This window comes from Brachyistius frenatus, unplaced genomic scaffold (genome assembly GCF_029030835.1).
Source record: "Brachyistius frenatus isolate BFR_SWC_R1_liver_20210118 unplaced genomic scaffold, ASM2903083v1 Contig_26, whole genome shotgun sequence".
Classification (NCBI taxonomy): domain Eukaryota; kingdom Metazoa; phylum Chordata; class Actinopteri; family Embiotocidae; genus Brachyistius; species Brachyistius frenatus.
The window spans coordinates 3,197,530-3,214,496 of record NW_027210625.1 but is presented as its reverse complement, the minus strand read 5'-3'; the positions used below and the strand labels follow the sequence as shown (position 1 = coordinate 3,214,496).

Genomic DNA, 16,967 nt, shown 5'->3' with positions numbered 1-16,967 from the left:
CTCTGTGCCAGATGCCGGGAGAGCCCTTGCAGTACCGCGCACGGCCGAGGTGGCGCCAGCGAGCCCGCACACCTTCTCCGCTAAAGATGTGAAAATGGCGGAGCTACAAATGCTTCTGGAAGAGGAGATTCCAGCAGGACGAAGCGCGCTGCTGGACAGTTTCACCAATTTGGAAAGAGTCGCGGAGTACTGCGAGAGCAACTATGTGCAGGTGAGCTGTCGGCAGCGTGGAAGGAAACGCGGTGTAGTTTCAGGTTTTGTCTGATGCTAGGCTAGCCGTCGCTAGCGGTGCAGCCGTGTCAGTTAGCCTCGGCTAAAGCAAAAACAACCCCGCTTGTTGGAGGCATTTCGTCAAATAACCAACTCCTAATTTGCCCATTTCCCCGCTACACTCGTGTCGATACGTGTCGGGGTGTCTCGTTTGGGTTGACACGTCCACCGCGCCGCTTTGTACGCCCGTCGCGGGCTACGCGTTAGCCGGGTCGCCTTTTTGACCAGCCGCGGTCCAAATAACCCAAAACAGGCGCCGTGGAAATCAATTCGTGTGCGGGATCAATCACAGCGGCCAACCTGGGACTGAAACGCTTGATCTCGCACGTAAATTATGCATTTGAACCCGTTGAGAGCAGGACAGTGTAATGTGTCAGCATATTCAAATATTGCTGCTGATTTGCATCGCTTTTTTTTTTTGACTTGTAGTGCAGTCAGAGCTTTTGATATTCTGCAGGTGTGATCTCATCTTTATGGCTTTCAGCGACCAAATAAAACAGGAACTTGTATTTTTGTGTTTGCATCTGAGGCTCGTATAGTTCCTACTGATATCCACACTGCAAGCATTAAGCAGGTGTCATCATGTAAGTATTATATCAAAAGACATATACCCACATAATCAAACAGTATTTTTGATTATCTGATAATTTGCCCCCTGTACATCTGGGTTTTTTTTTCCCACATTTGTTCTTCCCCTTCATTGAAAAACCTTCAGATACAGTTAGGACGTGTTTGGTCTTTAACTCTGTGCATTACTTGTTGAATTTTAAAGACCATAGAGTTTAAAGCATTTTATTTAACAAAAAAAAATAGGTTGGTTGAGTCGTTATAATCAGGCTTAGAAAAAAAACCATAATTGTGTTGTTGTTGGTTTTTTTTTGCAGTATAAAGATGGACTGGGTGCTGGTTTTGTAAGTGTCTGCTTCCACAGAGGATGTAATGTTTGAAACTATGAGCTATGATTCAAGATGCCCTTGGTGTTGTTGCAAGGGATCATCAGTAATCATGGTAAGAACAAGCTGAACTTGTCTGAAAAAGGACAAAGCAAGAAATACATTTTCTTTGCCGCCTTCGGTCTGTTTTCCGTGATCATTAGTGTCCTGCTGTACTATAATACCATCAGGTACAAGTGTCTGTCTGCTACGTTAAGGTCAAACTGCTCAAAGATCGAAGGACAACCCCTCAGGAAACTCTATGAATCAGCTTATCGTCGTAACACATTAGGCTGGCCTGTAAAATAGTCTCTGGACAGTGAATAGAAATTATTATCATTTCTTTTCTTTTTTAATGAGGTTAGACTGAAACACTCTTCTGTGCCGTCCGAGACTTCTCTCATCCACAGACTTACAGGTCTGCTTTGATAGGTGAGAAATGCGTAGCCATGGTGTTGGTGAGAAGAGGTTTTGACAAGGTGTGATACTGAAGTCTGACATCCTCGATGAACAGGGATGATCAGGTCTGACAGGTTGAGGAAGAAGAGGAGGAGGCAGGCTGCTACCCTGCAAGGCATTTCTAGCTGCTGTCACGGTGAAAGACATTTTTTAAATATTTGTGCCTCTTTTGTCTAAAAGAATTTGGAGTAATTACAAGATTTTGGAGGCGCCAATTGGTAGCATAATGAATGCATGCATTTACTGTTCCTAATGTAAAAGGCCCACGGTAATCATCAACTTGTAGGAGTGAATAAAAAGAAAAGAAAAGAATACCATCTGAAAGTGCAAGAGAAAGCAGGAGACTATTTACTTTACTTCTCTTAATGAGCCTTCTAATATGTGTAATGCATATTAAATTAACCTGATAGTTTAATGTAGGATTAGGTTACTGGTCTAAACTTGTAAATATAGTTCATTATTCACAATCAGGGCAGTTTTTGCCCCTCGATCACAGTTTTTTTGGGGGCATTCTGACATTTCTTTGGGTATTTTTGCCCTTAATTTCTTACACTGTTACCTCTATTAAATCAGCTGGACATTTAGTTTGATACTCCTCCCTAATTCATACCTCCACCCTGTATCTAAGCCAGGTGTCTTCACACATTCATCATGCAGGAATTTGCACATGTTGAAAGCTGGTTTTCATGAATGCGCGTTGACTGCTTCTCTCATTTCTCCACTTGTAATTCACATGCCACGGATGTGCAATTAACAGTTCCACTCTTGTCTTTGCAGCAGGTGGTAGTCTGATGCGAGCGGATGTTTTGTGATGAAGTGCTGCGATTTAGCTCCAGTCAGAAGAGGGAAGAGTGGTTACGGTAGCACAGTCAGAGTTTTTAGAGCAGAGCAAAGGTTGTCTGATTCATGGCTTTTGACTGCAGCTGTATTCTTGTTTATTATAAGCCGCCGTGTGAGGAGGAATTTCTGTGTGTGTATGCTGAAGTCTGAGGCTGCTACCAACAATTATTTTCATTATCGATCTGTCGGCTCTTCTCTCATTCAATCCGTCAGGCGTTTGGTCTTTTAAAATGTACACCAGTAAACACCACTGGAGAAAATCCATCATGTCTGATCCACTGATGTCATCTACCAGGTCTGTATCAGGACCGATTCTTCCCATATTTAGAGATTCGGCCACACGTGACTGATCCTGTTTCGTCACAAGTTATACGTAATTGAGCGTTTCCGTTTTCAATCAGTTTGATTCCCTCAGTTTTAGGTATCACAGCACTCCCTGGCTTCATGTTACCTCACACAAAAAATATTCCTGTGTGCTCCACAGTGCGGTGCAGGTGTTAATGTTGGAAAAAGGGCACGCTGTTATCCGATCGACTTGAGTTCAGGTGTTGGTATCAGGAGAGAAAAAAAAGTCTTGTTTGTCGTTGGTTTGTCCTTTGCTGACAGTTTGTCACCAATTAAGCTGTTACAGAATGATTTTGCCTTTGTCTTAAGCAGCATGTTGATTTTTTTCGGTGACTAGAAGTTGATTGATCCGTGCATTCATCCTCTCCAACCGGATATCGTATCATCGGCCTAATCATTTGGAAATGTTTCTTTTCTGCCCTGCAGGTTCACTCCTGGCTTACACCCTGTTCGTTATCACACTCCGTCAGTGCTGCACCCTCCACGCTCCCTTTGACACGCAGCTTTTAATATTAAAACAATAAAAAGGTGGAGTTTGATGATGTCATGAAGTAGCGTGACATCTTGGGAGTTGTTCTCTCACTGTCCTGCTGTTTCCTGCTCACTGCGTCTTTTGTTCAGCTCTTCCTCTGCCTCCTCAAGTGATACTGTAATAAATGTAGATCGTTTGCCATGATGGAGGCGACGCTCAGTGATTTAAAAGCGCAGGGGAAAAAATGACATGTTTTCCCTTTTAAATGGTGCTACTTGTTTGCAGGTTGTTCCAGATGCTAAAATGAACAGGTTTGGATTTGACTGTGTGATTTCTCAGAAATGTATCTCACATCTCAGGCACACTCGCATAAAAGGGAAGAGACATATCACCACCGAAGGACACCCCTGCTTGAAGCTTTATTTTGCTGCCTTCTGTTATGTTTTGTCAAAAAATTCATCTAAAGTGTTTTCCTGGCCTCCCGTGTCAATAACACACCCTTAACAGCCGATATTAAAACGCATAAACACAGTAAAACAAGACTTTGTTTGTCTGATTATGATGTCCCCATTTCCAGATTCACATTGGAGATGTGGTCGATCAATATCTTTGACCTCAATGTAAAAATAATCGAAAGGAAGCTCCAAATTATTTAGGCTTTTCTGTCAGTGTGGTTGTAATTTTAAATATAATCAATCAATCAATCAATATCCATTCACATCCGAGAGGCTGTTGTGACCCTTGTGTAATTCCTGTTCATCTAGTAATCAATCTCCCGCTATCCTATACCCACAGATGCTGCTTGAAAGTGGATAATCAATGTTTTTGTTATGCTTGCAACTAATTATTCACATTATCAACTACACTGCAGCTTTTTTTCTTTTTTTTTTTTACCACATTAATAGCACACAATGTCGAGAACAGTTCTCCAAACGTATGATTACAATGATGTTGTCGTGGCGTTGTGCTACGACTCAGCCCTTCATACTGTGCGACGTCCGGTGTCAGTAAGCATTAAGGAGGGCAGTTTCCCAGCAGATGCATCGGCTGATCCATCTGGCCTTTGATGTTGCCATTGATGTGCCCACGGCCTCTGAGGACTCCTTTCACACCGGCTGCAGCAGCCGCGTTACCTGCTACTCACTTCCCTGCCATTCAAGTTTTTTTCTTTACTCCACTAAAAGTGACTTGTTGGCACTGAAACCTTTTACAGCAGCATTTTTTTCTGCATCCTGCTGCTACAAATTTCAAACAGGTTCCTGTTGCTGTTTCAGTTTTTCACACTCATCAGTGTATGTATTGAGTCTGTGCCACAGGGATGATATTTCACTTCTATGACATCATAATGACCTTGTCGTTCAAAGGTCGTCTATTTCAACGCTACATCTTCAAAATGTCTGTGGCCAAGACGAGCGGAGTTTCACCCTCCTCACTCAGTGAACAAGCAGCTTCATCTGTTGACTACAAAATGCAAAATTTCTTTTGAAAGTCAAATGTGATTCTTGTCTCTCTTTTAGTCCCCAGACAAGCAGAGGGCGCTGGAGGAGACCAAGAACTACACCACCCAGTCTCTGGCCAGCGTGGCCTACCTGATCAACACGCTGGCCAACAATGTCCTGCAGATGCTGGACATCCAGGCGTCGCAGCTCCGCCGCATGGAGTCGTCCATCAACCACATCTCACAGGTCGGGGGACTGATTAATCACGTTTTTAATTCAGGAGGCTATAATAATAATAATAATCTAAAATCAAATCAAAATATCGGCGGATGTTGTTTGCTGGAGCTGCACGTTGAGTTAAAGGAACATGCAGCAGGAGTGAATGACCTTTTCCTCACAGTAAAGACACGGCAGGCTTTTAAGATTTTGAGAATATTTTTTTAATGAAAGACAACGTCCTGTCCCCTGCTTCTTGTCCTCCAGACGGTGGACATCCACAAAGAAAAGGTGGCCCGGCGGGAGATCGGCATCCTCACCACCAACAAGAACACATCCCGCACACACAAGATCATCGCCCCGGCCAACCCCGAGAGGCCCGTGCGCTACATCCGCAAGCCCATCGACTACAGCCTGCTCGACGACATGGGCCACGGAGTCAAGGTCTTCATTTCCTTCTGTCCCCTTTTACTTTTACCAGTTCGGTTTGATTTGTTTTCAGACAGAAACACACCGACCACAAGGCAGTTTGTAGCATTAATTTGATTAATTTCTGTTATTGCAGAGGATTTTTTTTCACACTAGAGGTTTTTGAGATGATTCGAGGAAAATAGTTTCATTAATTTTGTTCCTTTTTTCGCGTAGTTTCCACTTTGCAGGTCTCCAAACTTCACTGAAGCCAGAATAATCCCTCTTTGGTTGAATTACTCACAGTTTCTAGACATGCTGTGTGTGATAAGTGGTCACAAGTACTTTATTTTAAGGGTTTTCATTCAAAAGAAATGCTCATAAGACCGTGTGGAAGAAGTGTGTTTGTGGTTGTGAGGTTAATACGAGCTCTTCACTGCAGAAAATGTCTCATGGAAAGGGTGCGTGGAGGTCAAACGCTTTCTATTAGGTTTCAGAGTCGAGTAATATTAGAAAGAAATCAATGACTCAGGCTTTTTCACCAGGATGGGAAACAAATGTCAGCCACGTTGTAAAATCTGTCACCTGCTGCTGGGAACAGGTTTCTGTCTGCTGGTTCTTTTATCTAATAAATCTGTGAGTGTGTCTGATTTTTGGAAAAGCTTGTCTCTCGCTGACTCTGAACAAAGACGAGTTTGTTTTTCAGAAACAAGGCCTCGCAGATCTTAACACTTGGGAATTGTTGCCTGAATCTCGGCAGCTTTATGGCTTTACAAACCGCGTGCATGAACAATTGTTGTTTTTCCGCTCCTCCTTCACACACTAATCACCTGATTTCTTCTCTTTCTCTCTTCCTGCTGCATAATTTTGTATCTTTATTGTCAACTGTAGTGGTTGCAAAGGTTTAAGGTAAGACAAATGTAGAAGGGGTTCTTGTGATTACTAAAGGAGTTGTTTGAGTGCTGTGGGAGAAGCCTTTCTTCTGTTTGTTCTCTTTTTATATTTTAAGGAGTCTGTTTACTTTTGAATAAATATGCATTTGCTCTCTTGCCGAGAATCAATTGAGAAGATTTTTACTAATTAACATCAAGACTGTAAGCAGAAGGAAACGACTAAACTGAAAACAAAGTAGGCGATTTACTGCAAACTGGAATGGTGGCCATAAAACAGCTGTTTCCAGTCTTTATGCTGAGCTAAGCTACCAGGCAGCGGTGGCGATCTTCTCCCCCAAGTCTCGGCAAGAATTCTTTGAAGGTCGATAACTGCTGTGAAGTTTTTTATATGCGTGTTTGCTCTGGGAGTTGTTGTGGTTAACCGAAGGGATTTGTGCCACAGGCTAGCGCCCAAAACATGAAGGCCGGAGGAGGCGTGCTCCCTCGCACCAACCCCCCCACACAGAAGCCCCCCAGCCCGCCCATGTCGGGGAAAGGGACGCTTGGGTATGTAAACAGCGTTGCCGCCTCGGCGTGTCTTCAGACGGGCGTCAGGACCACAGAGTCCATCATGGGATGAACGTGTAGGTTATTTTTGTGGCTTTGGGACCACAGACCCTCAGATGGTTGCTCTCGGTTTCATCATAACGCCTTTACCTTCTGGTTTAATTAGTGTCCTCTGGGTGGTTTAAGAAGTATTTCAGTGCTAGTTAACATCACAGTGGTGTTAAGGTTCGGGAGTCTCCCCTCAAACTGATTACTCTGCTACTCTGTTGTGATTCTCATGCACACAAACATACTGCACACACCTTTTTTTAATGATTTATTTGTAATTATTAGACCTTCACATACAGGATGTTAATAAAAAAAAAAAATGGCTTAAATAACAGATACTTTTATTTACCTGTAAAATATCTAGTTTTGGCCTGTTTTTAGTTAAAGTAGCTCTTTTGTTGAGGTGTGATGTGCTCGTGTCCCTCGTGTTAATATTTGAGCTCATAAAGCTGCAGAGGTTTGAGATGTTGTCTGTTGTGTGTCTGACTGCTGAAGGTATCTCTTATCCCGCAGGGACTCTGCTAGTGCAGCTCGTAAATGTTGTGCTCTTGTCACCTTTGGGACCTTCCTGGGCGTCAAGTGCTGTTTGTGTTTCTGCGTGATAATATATATATATATATATATATATATATGTGTGTGTGTGTGTGTGTGTGTGTGTGTGTGTGTGTGTGTGTGTGTGTGTGTGTGTGTGTGTGTGTGTGTCACCCCCTCTCTGTAACCTTCAGAGTTGTGTGTGTGTCTTGAGTTTTGGTGAGTGATTAAGTGTGTCCATCCCTTCATATTGACCTTCAGAAGTGTGTCTGTGTGTGTGTGTGTGTCTCTCTGTCCCTTCAAGACGCATGTTGATCAACCACAGCTCCATGATGCACCTTCAGCCGCAGCCCGTGGCAACGGGCGGACATCCTCTTTGTGATTTTAATTTTTCCTCTGTTTCTCAACTTCCTCTTTGTTTCTTTTTTTTTTTTCCAGTTTTGTTGTTTTTACTTTCAGTTACATGTTTGTGACCCAGCTCGCCCACTCCTGGCTGCCCCATATTCCTCATAGCAACGTCTCGCCATGGCAACAGTGCTCAGAGATGGGTCACCCCACTGTGTCGGCCGGGGAAATTTACATTGCCGGCACATCTTTTCAGGCCCAGATCAATAAATCTCAGGGTTTTGTTTTTTCTTTCCCCCCTTTGTTAAAAAGTGAGGACGTTACCAGCGTGGCGCTGCTGTTGACTTAAAAAACACTTTCCATGTTTTTGTTTAATGAATTTCTAGCTCAGACTATGTGGGCAGACTTTCTCGGGAACACTGCAGCAGGACAGATGGGAATTTAAAAACAGACGCTCTGACTCTTTTTTTCACATTACTCTGTGCCCCTGAAGAAGTCTTGTTTCATTTCAGGATCACTTGAGCAGAGCTTCTGTCGTCTGTTTTCTTATGAAAAAGAAACTGTCATAATGATTTTTGTCCAACAGTGAACTCAGAAGGGAAAAGTTCTGTTTTAAGCCCATATTTTCTGTTTGTCTGGGACAGAAAAATGTAAGGAAATCTCAAATTAACAAGATAGAAAGGGATATAATTGAAAAATGGCATCAAATATGTTTGAGGTCATTTAGAAACCATTTTTTCATTACAAGATACATTTTTTTACAATTATTATCAGTCTCAATAAAAACCCACTTTTGTAAATTGCGTCTTTCATCACGTGAGAGCGGGCGTTCAGTGTTCGCCTCCTGGTAGTGCGTTTTTCTGCCGACAGCAGCAGTATGGTCTCGTCCTGACTCCGCCCCTCTGTCTGCCCGACACACCTGAGGACCCCACGCAGCCCCGATGTTCACCACCTGTCACACCCCGTTTTTTAAGTTTGCACTTGTTTGTTTCTTGCTCTCCTCCTCTTCCTCCTCCTCCTCCTCCCCTACACTTCTCTGTGGATGCCCTCCTTTTTCTCCCTCCTCCTCCCCCCTCGACTCCTGTCCTCCTGACCCTCTCGCAGGCGCCACTCCCCCTATAGGACGCTTGAGCCGGTGCGTCCACCCGTTGTCCCTAACGACTACGTCTCAAGCCCGACGCGCAACATGGCGCCCCCCCAGCAGAGCCCTGCACGCACTGCATCCGTTAATCAGAGGAACCGCACGTACAGGTACCCCTCTCCCCCTCCAAGCATGCCTCTTTACACTCCTGAAACAAGCCCTCCACCTCCTCCCCCTTTCTTCTTTTCCTCTCCGACTCTTAAAATGCGAGTCAGCTTCTGGACATCTTTCCTCTTCCTCTCTGAAATGACTCCTCGTGGAAGTATAATCACTTCAGCTCCCTTCTCCGTTTCTTTTATTCCACCTAAACTTTTGAGCAACTTGAACATTTCTAGCAGCCTCCAGTGAAGACCAGACTGACAGTCGATCTAGAAATCCTTCACCTGTTTGCTCTCCTCGCCGCTCAGATATGGACAAAGAAACGAGGCCGAGGTAGAGATTCAGAGCTGAATTTAGCAGCGGCTAGACGCCGGTTCCTATGGTAATAGTCATTAGATAGGCAGCGTCTCCCCCTCAGTCCCGTCAACCCAGTGTCACCTCGTCTCCGGAGACGAGAGTCTTTCATCCCATCACGGAGTGATATTCATAGATTCCCCAGTCTGCCGTGAGAGACGTCAAAGCATCGGGGGGCTTTTGAGGGGAAACAACATGGAAAGTCCCGTCACTGCGTCCCGTCACGTGGCCAAAATGCTTTTAATAGTTTCTGGCCCGGATTTCGACAACGTTCCCCGACTCTCCTCTCAGCACGAGTGTTTTATCTGCTCCATCCTCAGCTCATCTTCTTCATCTATCAGCCATGCGCTCTCTGCTGTCTGCAGATCGTCTGCCCCATGTGTCCCGCCGCTTCCTGCTTTCACGGCATGTCATATCTTTGTCTCTTGTCTGCTGCGTCACCTGTGTCATGTGTCCTTGTGGAGGCTTCTCAGCTGCTTTATTTTATCACTGTGACATAAGCATTTCAAAGGCATACGGCTAACGCATCGATGCTCTTGAGGGTGCCACATTGAAAAACTGAGTCATCGAGACGCCACTAAAAACACACTGTTGTTGCACATCCAGCGTAGTGTTGCAACTGGAATACAAGACAGGATGAGAAAGGTGATTTTATCTGTGTATTTAAAGTGAAGGATTATTTTTTTTTAGGGTCCCAGGAACAATTTCACACACCTTATCTGTAATTATCTCTCAAGCTCTTTTTTTGTTGTTTTTTTTTTTGCACTTTTTATATCTATGAGTGCAAAAAATACCTTTGAATGCCTTCAAGGAAGCGATTATTGCAGCACACCTGCCGTATGAACGAGTATTTTTGAGCTTTGAACATCCCGGTGCCAAAAAGTCCCTACTGGGCAGCGTTTGCTGAATGTAACGCGAGATTCAATGTTAGGACAAAGGATGGGTGTTATGTTGTCATTCTTTTTATGAATCCGAACAGACAGGGTGTTTAAGAGATGAAATCAAGCAGAAAAACACATGAAGCAGCTGTGTCAGATTCTGATGTGAAGAGGAGGTTCTGTTTTAACCAGAAGTGTACGGCGGTGTGTGTCTTGAGTGTGTGTGTGTGTGTGTGTGTGGTCTGACGTGTTTTGCCGCCCTGCCACCAGCAGTGGGAGCAGCGGAGGCAGTCACCCCAGCAGCAGTCGCAGCAGCAGCCGAGAGAACAGCGGCAGCGGCAGCGTGGGTGTGCCCATCGCCGTGCCGACCCCGGCCCCGCCCACCGCCTTCCCAGGTAACGCTCGTTTCTGCCTCTGAGTCGGCGGACCGCTGGACCAGAGTGTCCCTGAACGTGACTAACCCGACTAATGTTTGCAGAGCGACAGGATTCCTGCGCACTCTGGTTCACTTCAGAGTGTGCAGGAATCCTGTCTTCCCTTCTCACTCTTATCTCGATCTCCCTCACCTTTCCTTTCTCTCCTCCCTCACTCGCCCCCCCCCCCAACCCCCCACCCCTGCCCTGTTCAGCCCCCCTCCCTTCCAACCCTGCTAAACCTCCCCCCAACACTGCCACCACCCCTGGCCCCCCTTCCTCCTCCTTAGACGGCCCCCCACAGGCCCCCAACCCCCCTGTCGAGATCCCGCCTGTACCCCCGCCCCCTCCCCAGCTCCCTGCCTCCGCGGCCCCCTCTGGCACAGCTACTTATGGCAACCCAGCACAAGGTGAGTGTGACCCGGTGGGAGCAGCTTACCCGCTCCTCTGCACACGCTCCATCCCGCCCACCCATCCCGACATGCTTCCTCCTGCTTGTAAGATGTGCACGTCCACAGGTCCGCCATCACGCTGGATGTTCTGTGGTGTCGTCTGGCAGCTTGTAACGCTCAGAAAATCTTTAAGGTTCTGCCTGAAGGATTTTCTGAAAATGGTTAAACAGATTTGCTTCATGTGTGAATGTAAATGTACAAATTCAGGTGTTTGTTTGCAGATTACTTTCTTTATTAATTGTGGGATCTATTTAATCTAAAAATCCAAAGCTGTTCAGTTTTTAATGATTTAAAAAAAAAAAAAAAAAAAAAAGCAGCAAATAAATGAGCTGCAACCAGAAAAAATATTAAAACAGTTGCAGATTATTGATCTGCAGATCGACTAATCATTAAAACGATATTTATTCTGATTGTCATTTCTTACATTGAATATGTCTGATTGAGTTTTTGATCACTCGTTGCACTCCTGAGTCATGTTTTTAAGTTACCCATCCAACCTCTCGGAAAACAACCATACAAGCAGCAATGAGTCTGGTTCGTGTGCAGCTCTCCTGCCACCTGCCTCAGACTTTCATCATCTTCCGCTCTTCATCCCGCTCAGCATCTCATCAGCCGCCGGCGCCTGTGTTGTTGATAATGATGATGATGTTTACGATGCATAATGCATGAGCTGTGTATTTATTTGTTCTTTTCTTTATGCTGTGCGGGTTCTTTTTTTATGGATCGATGTTGTGGTTGTCAGTTGATGTGCGGCGCTGCTGGGGATGTTTATTTCAGAAACACAAACTACAATAAGATGCAACAATGTCCCTCTAGCTTTTCTTCCATCTGTTTGGCTGGTTAAAAAAAAACAGTTTAACAAGTTAATACACCTGTAAATTAATCACATGTCATGCAAATCGAAATTGAAGTCGACGGTTTTATAAAGGTAAAACAGCTCAGGACACCAGAGTGTAGAAAAATATAGATTTAGCTGACTCTCTGCTGCCCCCTGCTGTCGTTTCCTCTCAGGTGCGCCTCAGTTCTACAGCATGAACCGCCCGGTGCAGTCGGCCCAGAACCCTCCGGTGGGAGGCTCGCTGCCATATCGCAGACCCTCGTCCGTCACCGGGCAGCCCAGCGTGGCCCACAACCAGAGCCAGCTCAACGGGGGGCCACACTTCGCCCAGAACCAAGGTACAGCTGTGAACAGCTGGGCGTGCCACGGTTTCATCTTTTACAGGGAGGATTATCAGAACGTTTCTAAATACAAACACCTTTACATTTTTTTCTATCAGTGTTATTTATTTCACGTCACTGATCTTCTTTCTTCTGTTTATTTCATGCTCTATCTTTTCCTTTTTTGTTTTCCGGACTCTGATCTGCTGCATTACATCGACCTCTCCTTGTTTCAGTCCAGCTTCTCTCTGAGTCTTTCAGGTTCCAGACCTTGCACATCACCAGACTCTGAATCTTTTATTGAAACATCTTTTGTCTGAGTTTCCTGTCATCTCCCATCAGCTTCACTTGACTTCACCTCTTCACCAGCGCTCTCCGACATCAGCGCTCTTGTGTTTTTAACTTCAAGATGTTTATTCATGAGTTTATTCCTGTGATTAAACTGAAATGTTCGTTTGTGTCCTGACAGTTTTAGAGCTGTAACAACACATTATCAATCAAGGTCAGCAAATGGTGAAAAATATCCAACAAGCAGTCCAAACCTCACAACTATCCACTGTAATCTGATAGAAGTTACAGAAAGCTGATCTAGTTGCAGGCTGAGTTCAGGACTTTGTCTTCTTGTGTGTGTCGGACAGATTTGGACCTCTCGGGTCTAAAATCTTCGTTCACCTGCTGTAACTGTTTCATTTGTTCTCTGCTCTTGTTCTCTAACTCTGCTGTTTCTGCTTTTCTTGTGTGTTCTAACCTCATGTTCTCCTGTCTGTCACGCCTCCCTCTCTCTCTCTTCCTCCTCTTCCTCCATCTCTGTGCACTTGATACTGTTTAGTGATAGCAGGCCCGCTCGCGCCCCCTCCCCCCTCAATGCAGATCACCCCTCAGCTGCCTCTGATGGGCTTTGTGGCCCGAGTTCAGGAGACCAGTAAGTGGCCTTTTAGCTCCTCGCTCCCTCTGCATGACCTCCACTCGATTCTACATCCAATCCCAACAGTCAGTGACTCTTCATCTTGTGATCAGCCACCAACACGAGCTCGCTCGGGGATCTGCTGCCACCACATCGCTCCGCTTTTGGCTTTTGAATTTTGAACAGTGAATGGGAGCTTCATAAAAGGTCCCTTTGGCGGCAGATGTTGGTGGTTGGCTGCTTGTCATCAGCATGTTTGTTCATGATCATGTTTCTGTGGATGGTTCGACTCTTCTGTCTCCTGAGATGGCCTGTAAACATCTTCCTACTTTCTTTTAATGCACGTTGAATTGATGTGTGCACGTTTGGTTCCCATGAATGCATCGAGCACGGACTGTTTGTGTTCCCACTCAAATGCATGCAATATCTCCATGCTTTTCTTTGCCTCTAATTCTTCTTCCTCCGTCCCCCCTTGAAAACTACCTCCAGTCTCAGACGTGCCGCCCCCGCCTCCACCTGCCGACGAGCCGGTGTTCGAGGAGCCTACACCTCCTCCGCCGCCGCCAGAGGACTACGAGGACGACGAGGATGAAGAGGAGTCGGCGGTGGTGGAATACAGCGACCCTTACGCCGAAGAGGACCCGCCCTGGGCCCCTCGTAGCTACCTGGAGAAAGGTCTTCCTTCACCGCTCCTGGAAAAATACGCAGACTTTTGTTTCATTCAAGGAAGAATTCCAGATGTTTTGTGGTTTATTTTTGAACACATTTAGTGTTTGTGGTAAAAAGAAGAAGTGTTGTTTAACATATAGAGAACCCAGGAAGCGTTTTTTTGTTGTTGCCTAAATCGTAATTATTTGTGCTCTGTTTCTGTCTCAGTGGTGGCCATCTACGACTACAGTCGCGACAAAGAGGACGAGCTTTCGTTCCAGGAGGGCGCCATCATCTACGTGATCAAGAAGAACGACGACGGCTGGTACGAGGGCGTGATGAACGGGACCACGGGCCTCTTCCCCGGCAACTACGTCGAGTCCATCATGCACTACGCCGACTGAACAACCCCCCTCTGCCTCTCCCTCTGAGCGGGAGAGGAGCGGGAGCAGCGTTTGGTGGGTAAGGGAAGGGGGAGGGAGGGGAGCCAAGGGTTAAAGGTCAAAGACTTTGATCAGACAGAGCATGATCACCTCCGGGCAAAGAGCGAGAAGAGACCGGGGGAAAAAGAGGAGGCTGTTTTTAAAGAAACATGACAAACTGACGCCCAGTCATCCTCTCGACATCGTCGCCATTGTAAAACGACCACTACTCTAGATATTTCCTTCCCTGTAATATTTCTTTCTTTCTTCTTTCTTATTTGACCCAGGTGGACTGAACGGGGATGGATTTGTTATTTTGCGAGTTTTGTGTTACATTACGAGACCACTACATTTGATTTTTGCTTCATTCTTTTTTCGTGTGTGTGTTTTACCAATTTGCCCTTATTTTAAAGAATATTTATTAGTAGTGGGATAAATGGTGAGCAGGTAGACGGGGCTGCTGAGAGCAAACATTTCCATGTTGCAGCCTCGGAGAAAGGGCTGGAGGAAAATGCCTTCGTGTGTAGATTTTCTCCTCAACACTCCAGAGACATTTTAGAGAAAAAAATATAACACTAGTATCCTCGGTGGGGATTTGTTTATGGTCGGGTACCTCAGCAGAGAGTGTGCCAAAGCTGACGAAGATAAGCACATCAAATGTCTTAAGGTGACACACACCAAGCTAGAAAGTGGGTCAGAAAAGACATCTGTGAGCAAACAGGAATCCCCCAAGAGTGCTTTAAATTAAGGTTTTTCTTTGATTTGATGAGACGTTTTGCGAGTCTGAGGTGAAGTCAAAGTGGTCACTGCGAGCCGGCGTGCATTTTTCCGGGTGAAGGAATCGTCATCCAGCCCTCAAATAACTGCACAACGACCTGGATTTTGAAGTCTTACTCTGCAGCTCCCATCACAAATCATAGACGTGCATTAGCTTAACTGGCAAGGCTCATCAGACTTTATTTTTCTCTTAATTTTTGGCGTTTACCACGAGATCCAGAGTCGAGTTTTGCTTGCAGAGCGGCAGACTGCATGTTACGAGGGGAAGAAAAAAAAACTTTCTTTTCTGCTCTACTGATGATTAATGTCTTAATATTTTTAGATATGGTGTGGTTTGATTTTTTATATTCATCCACAACAATGACGACAATGCATTTAGGTCATTTCTAAGATGCTTGTGCCATATTGAAGTGTGCATTGCTGTTCAGAGGTTATCACTTCATTTGCAATAAATTGGCCACAGAGGGTGGACTGTCGTTGAACTGCAAATCTTTACTTTTTATTTCTCAGTTCTCCCGAGTTCTTTTAAATCAAAAAGCACATACATTTGTAGTAAAAAAGGTGTAGAAGAAGAAATAATATAAATGTGAGATGTATTATGTCCTCAAGGCGGGACTTATTGAATATGAAAAGAAGCCAGCTGTCGTGTTGAAATGGTTTTAACCGTCGCAAGCCCCCGATACGTCGTTCGTCCTCCGTACCAGTTTTCAATACGCTTGGCTGTTGGGTGTTTGCGAGGGCTCAGTGCTTGTACTTATGTCAGAATCTTTATTTTCTATTAAAAAAAAAAAAAAAAAAGAAATAATAACAAGTGGGTCTGTATGTGAGTCTTGCATGCCATTGTTCTTATCTGTACTGGTGTCCCAAAAACCTACGTGGCAAGATCACCCATTTCTAAAAAGACAAGCAGCCCTACAGCTCTGACCAGGTCCCACCAGCCTCATCCAAAGAGACTGTACAACTTTACTTCAAGCCCACTACCGAGGAGTCGCTCTCTGACCTGTGGGGGAGGAGGGAGGGAAAGAGGGAGGTGAGGGACTCGGCCTCTTCTCCCCCCCCTGACAGTAGCCGTCATTACGTCAGTGGTGAAAATTTGTGTGTGTGTGTGTGTGTGTGTGTGTGTGTGTGTGTGTGTGTGTGTGTGTGTGTGTGTGTGTGTGTGCGTGTGTGTGTGTGTGTGTGTGTGAGAGCTGCTCGTGAATCCTGTAGACAAACAACAGGCGAGAGATGAATGAGAGTCAACGCAAATCTTGACTCTTGACTCTCGAACACTCAAAGGATGACACTAAAACAAATGGAATCCCAAATATGAGAAGGCCTTTGGTCTGCAGGATTCACAGCTTCCCGGAGTCACAGACGTCCCTCGGGACGTCAAGTTTAACAGTCTATAATGCCATTGTGTTGCACAGTTAAAGTTGAATTGCAGAAGTACCATATTTGTAAAATCATGAGAACAAAGACAATAAAGTTATTAAGATTTATTGGTGTAGTAATGTTCTTGTTTTTTTTACGTATACAGGTAGAAACACTTGAAGCAGATCGATTTACTTTGAACACAGTTTGGGTTCAAATTCACAAACTCCAGTTTCAAAGAGTGAGAGAACCACTTAATGTTTTTAGAGACCCAGAAAAGGAAAAACTTTGCAGTATTTAAAATGCACCAAAAAAATATTTGTTGCTGGCATGACACACTGTCCTAGTGTGTTTTCAGACAAAGATGACGGGTGTTCATGAGTGTTGCACTCGTTCACATAACTGCTACCTTCCAGATGAATCTTCCTGAGCTCCCGACAGCCGAGAGCAGGAGAGAAGACGGATGGAATTTCAATTTAAAGTGCGAGCGAGGAGGAGGAGGAACAACAACACAGCTGCTGGTGCAGAAATGACAGTGGAAAAGTGGACTTAGCTTTACGTGTGCAGACAGGATTGACAGTGAAATGAGGAGCAGGGGATCCAGACAGGGAGGCACGTTTCTGT

General features: G+C 45.1%; 1 protein-coding gene across 17 annotated transcripts; it reads left to right on the top strand.

The window, feature by feature from the left end:
- Window positions 1-51: 51 nt before the first annotated feature.
- LOC138620776 (abl interactor 2-like) lies at window positions 52-16,471 on the top strand. Of its 17 annotated transcripts, none has more exons than XM_069698268.1 (12): window positions 53-211; window positions 4,836-5,003; window positions 5,241-5,417; window positions 6,273-6,290; window positions 6,717-6,820; window positions 8,849-8,995; window positions 10,490-10,611; window positions 10,845-11,039; window positions 12,093-12,257; window positions 13,069-13,161; window positions 13,633-13,818; window positions 14,020-16,471. In XM_069698268.1, exons 1-12 carry the CDS (start codon window positions 95-97, stop codon window positions 14,193-14,195), a joined length of 1,668 nt encoding a protein of 555 aa, XP_069554369.1. In that variant the 5' UTR covers window positions 53-94; the 3' UTR covers window positions 14,196-16,471. The 17 variants fall into 17 exon arrangements, with proteins under 17 accessions (XP_069554382.1, XP_069554381.1, XP_069554369.1 ...); XM_069698267.1 differs by having other exon boundaries at window positions 10,487-10,611; XM_069698270.1 differs by lacking the exon at window positions 6,273-6,290.
- Window positions 16,472-16,967: the final 496 nt, after the last annotated feature.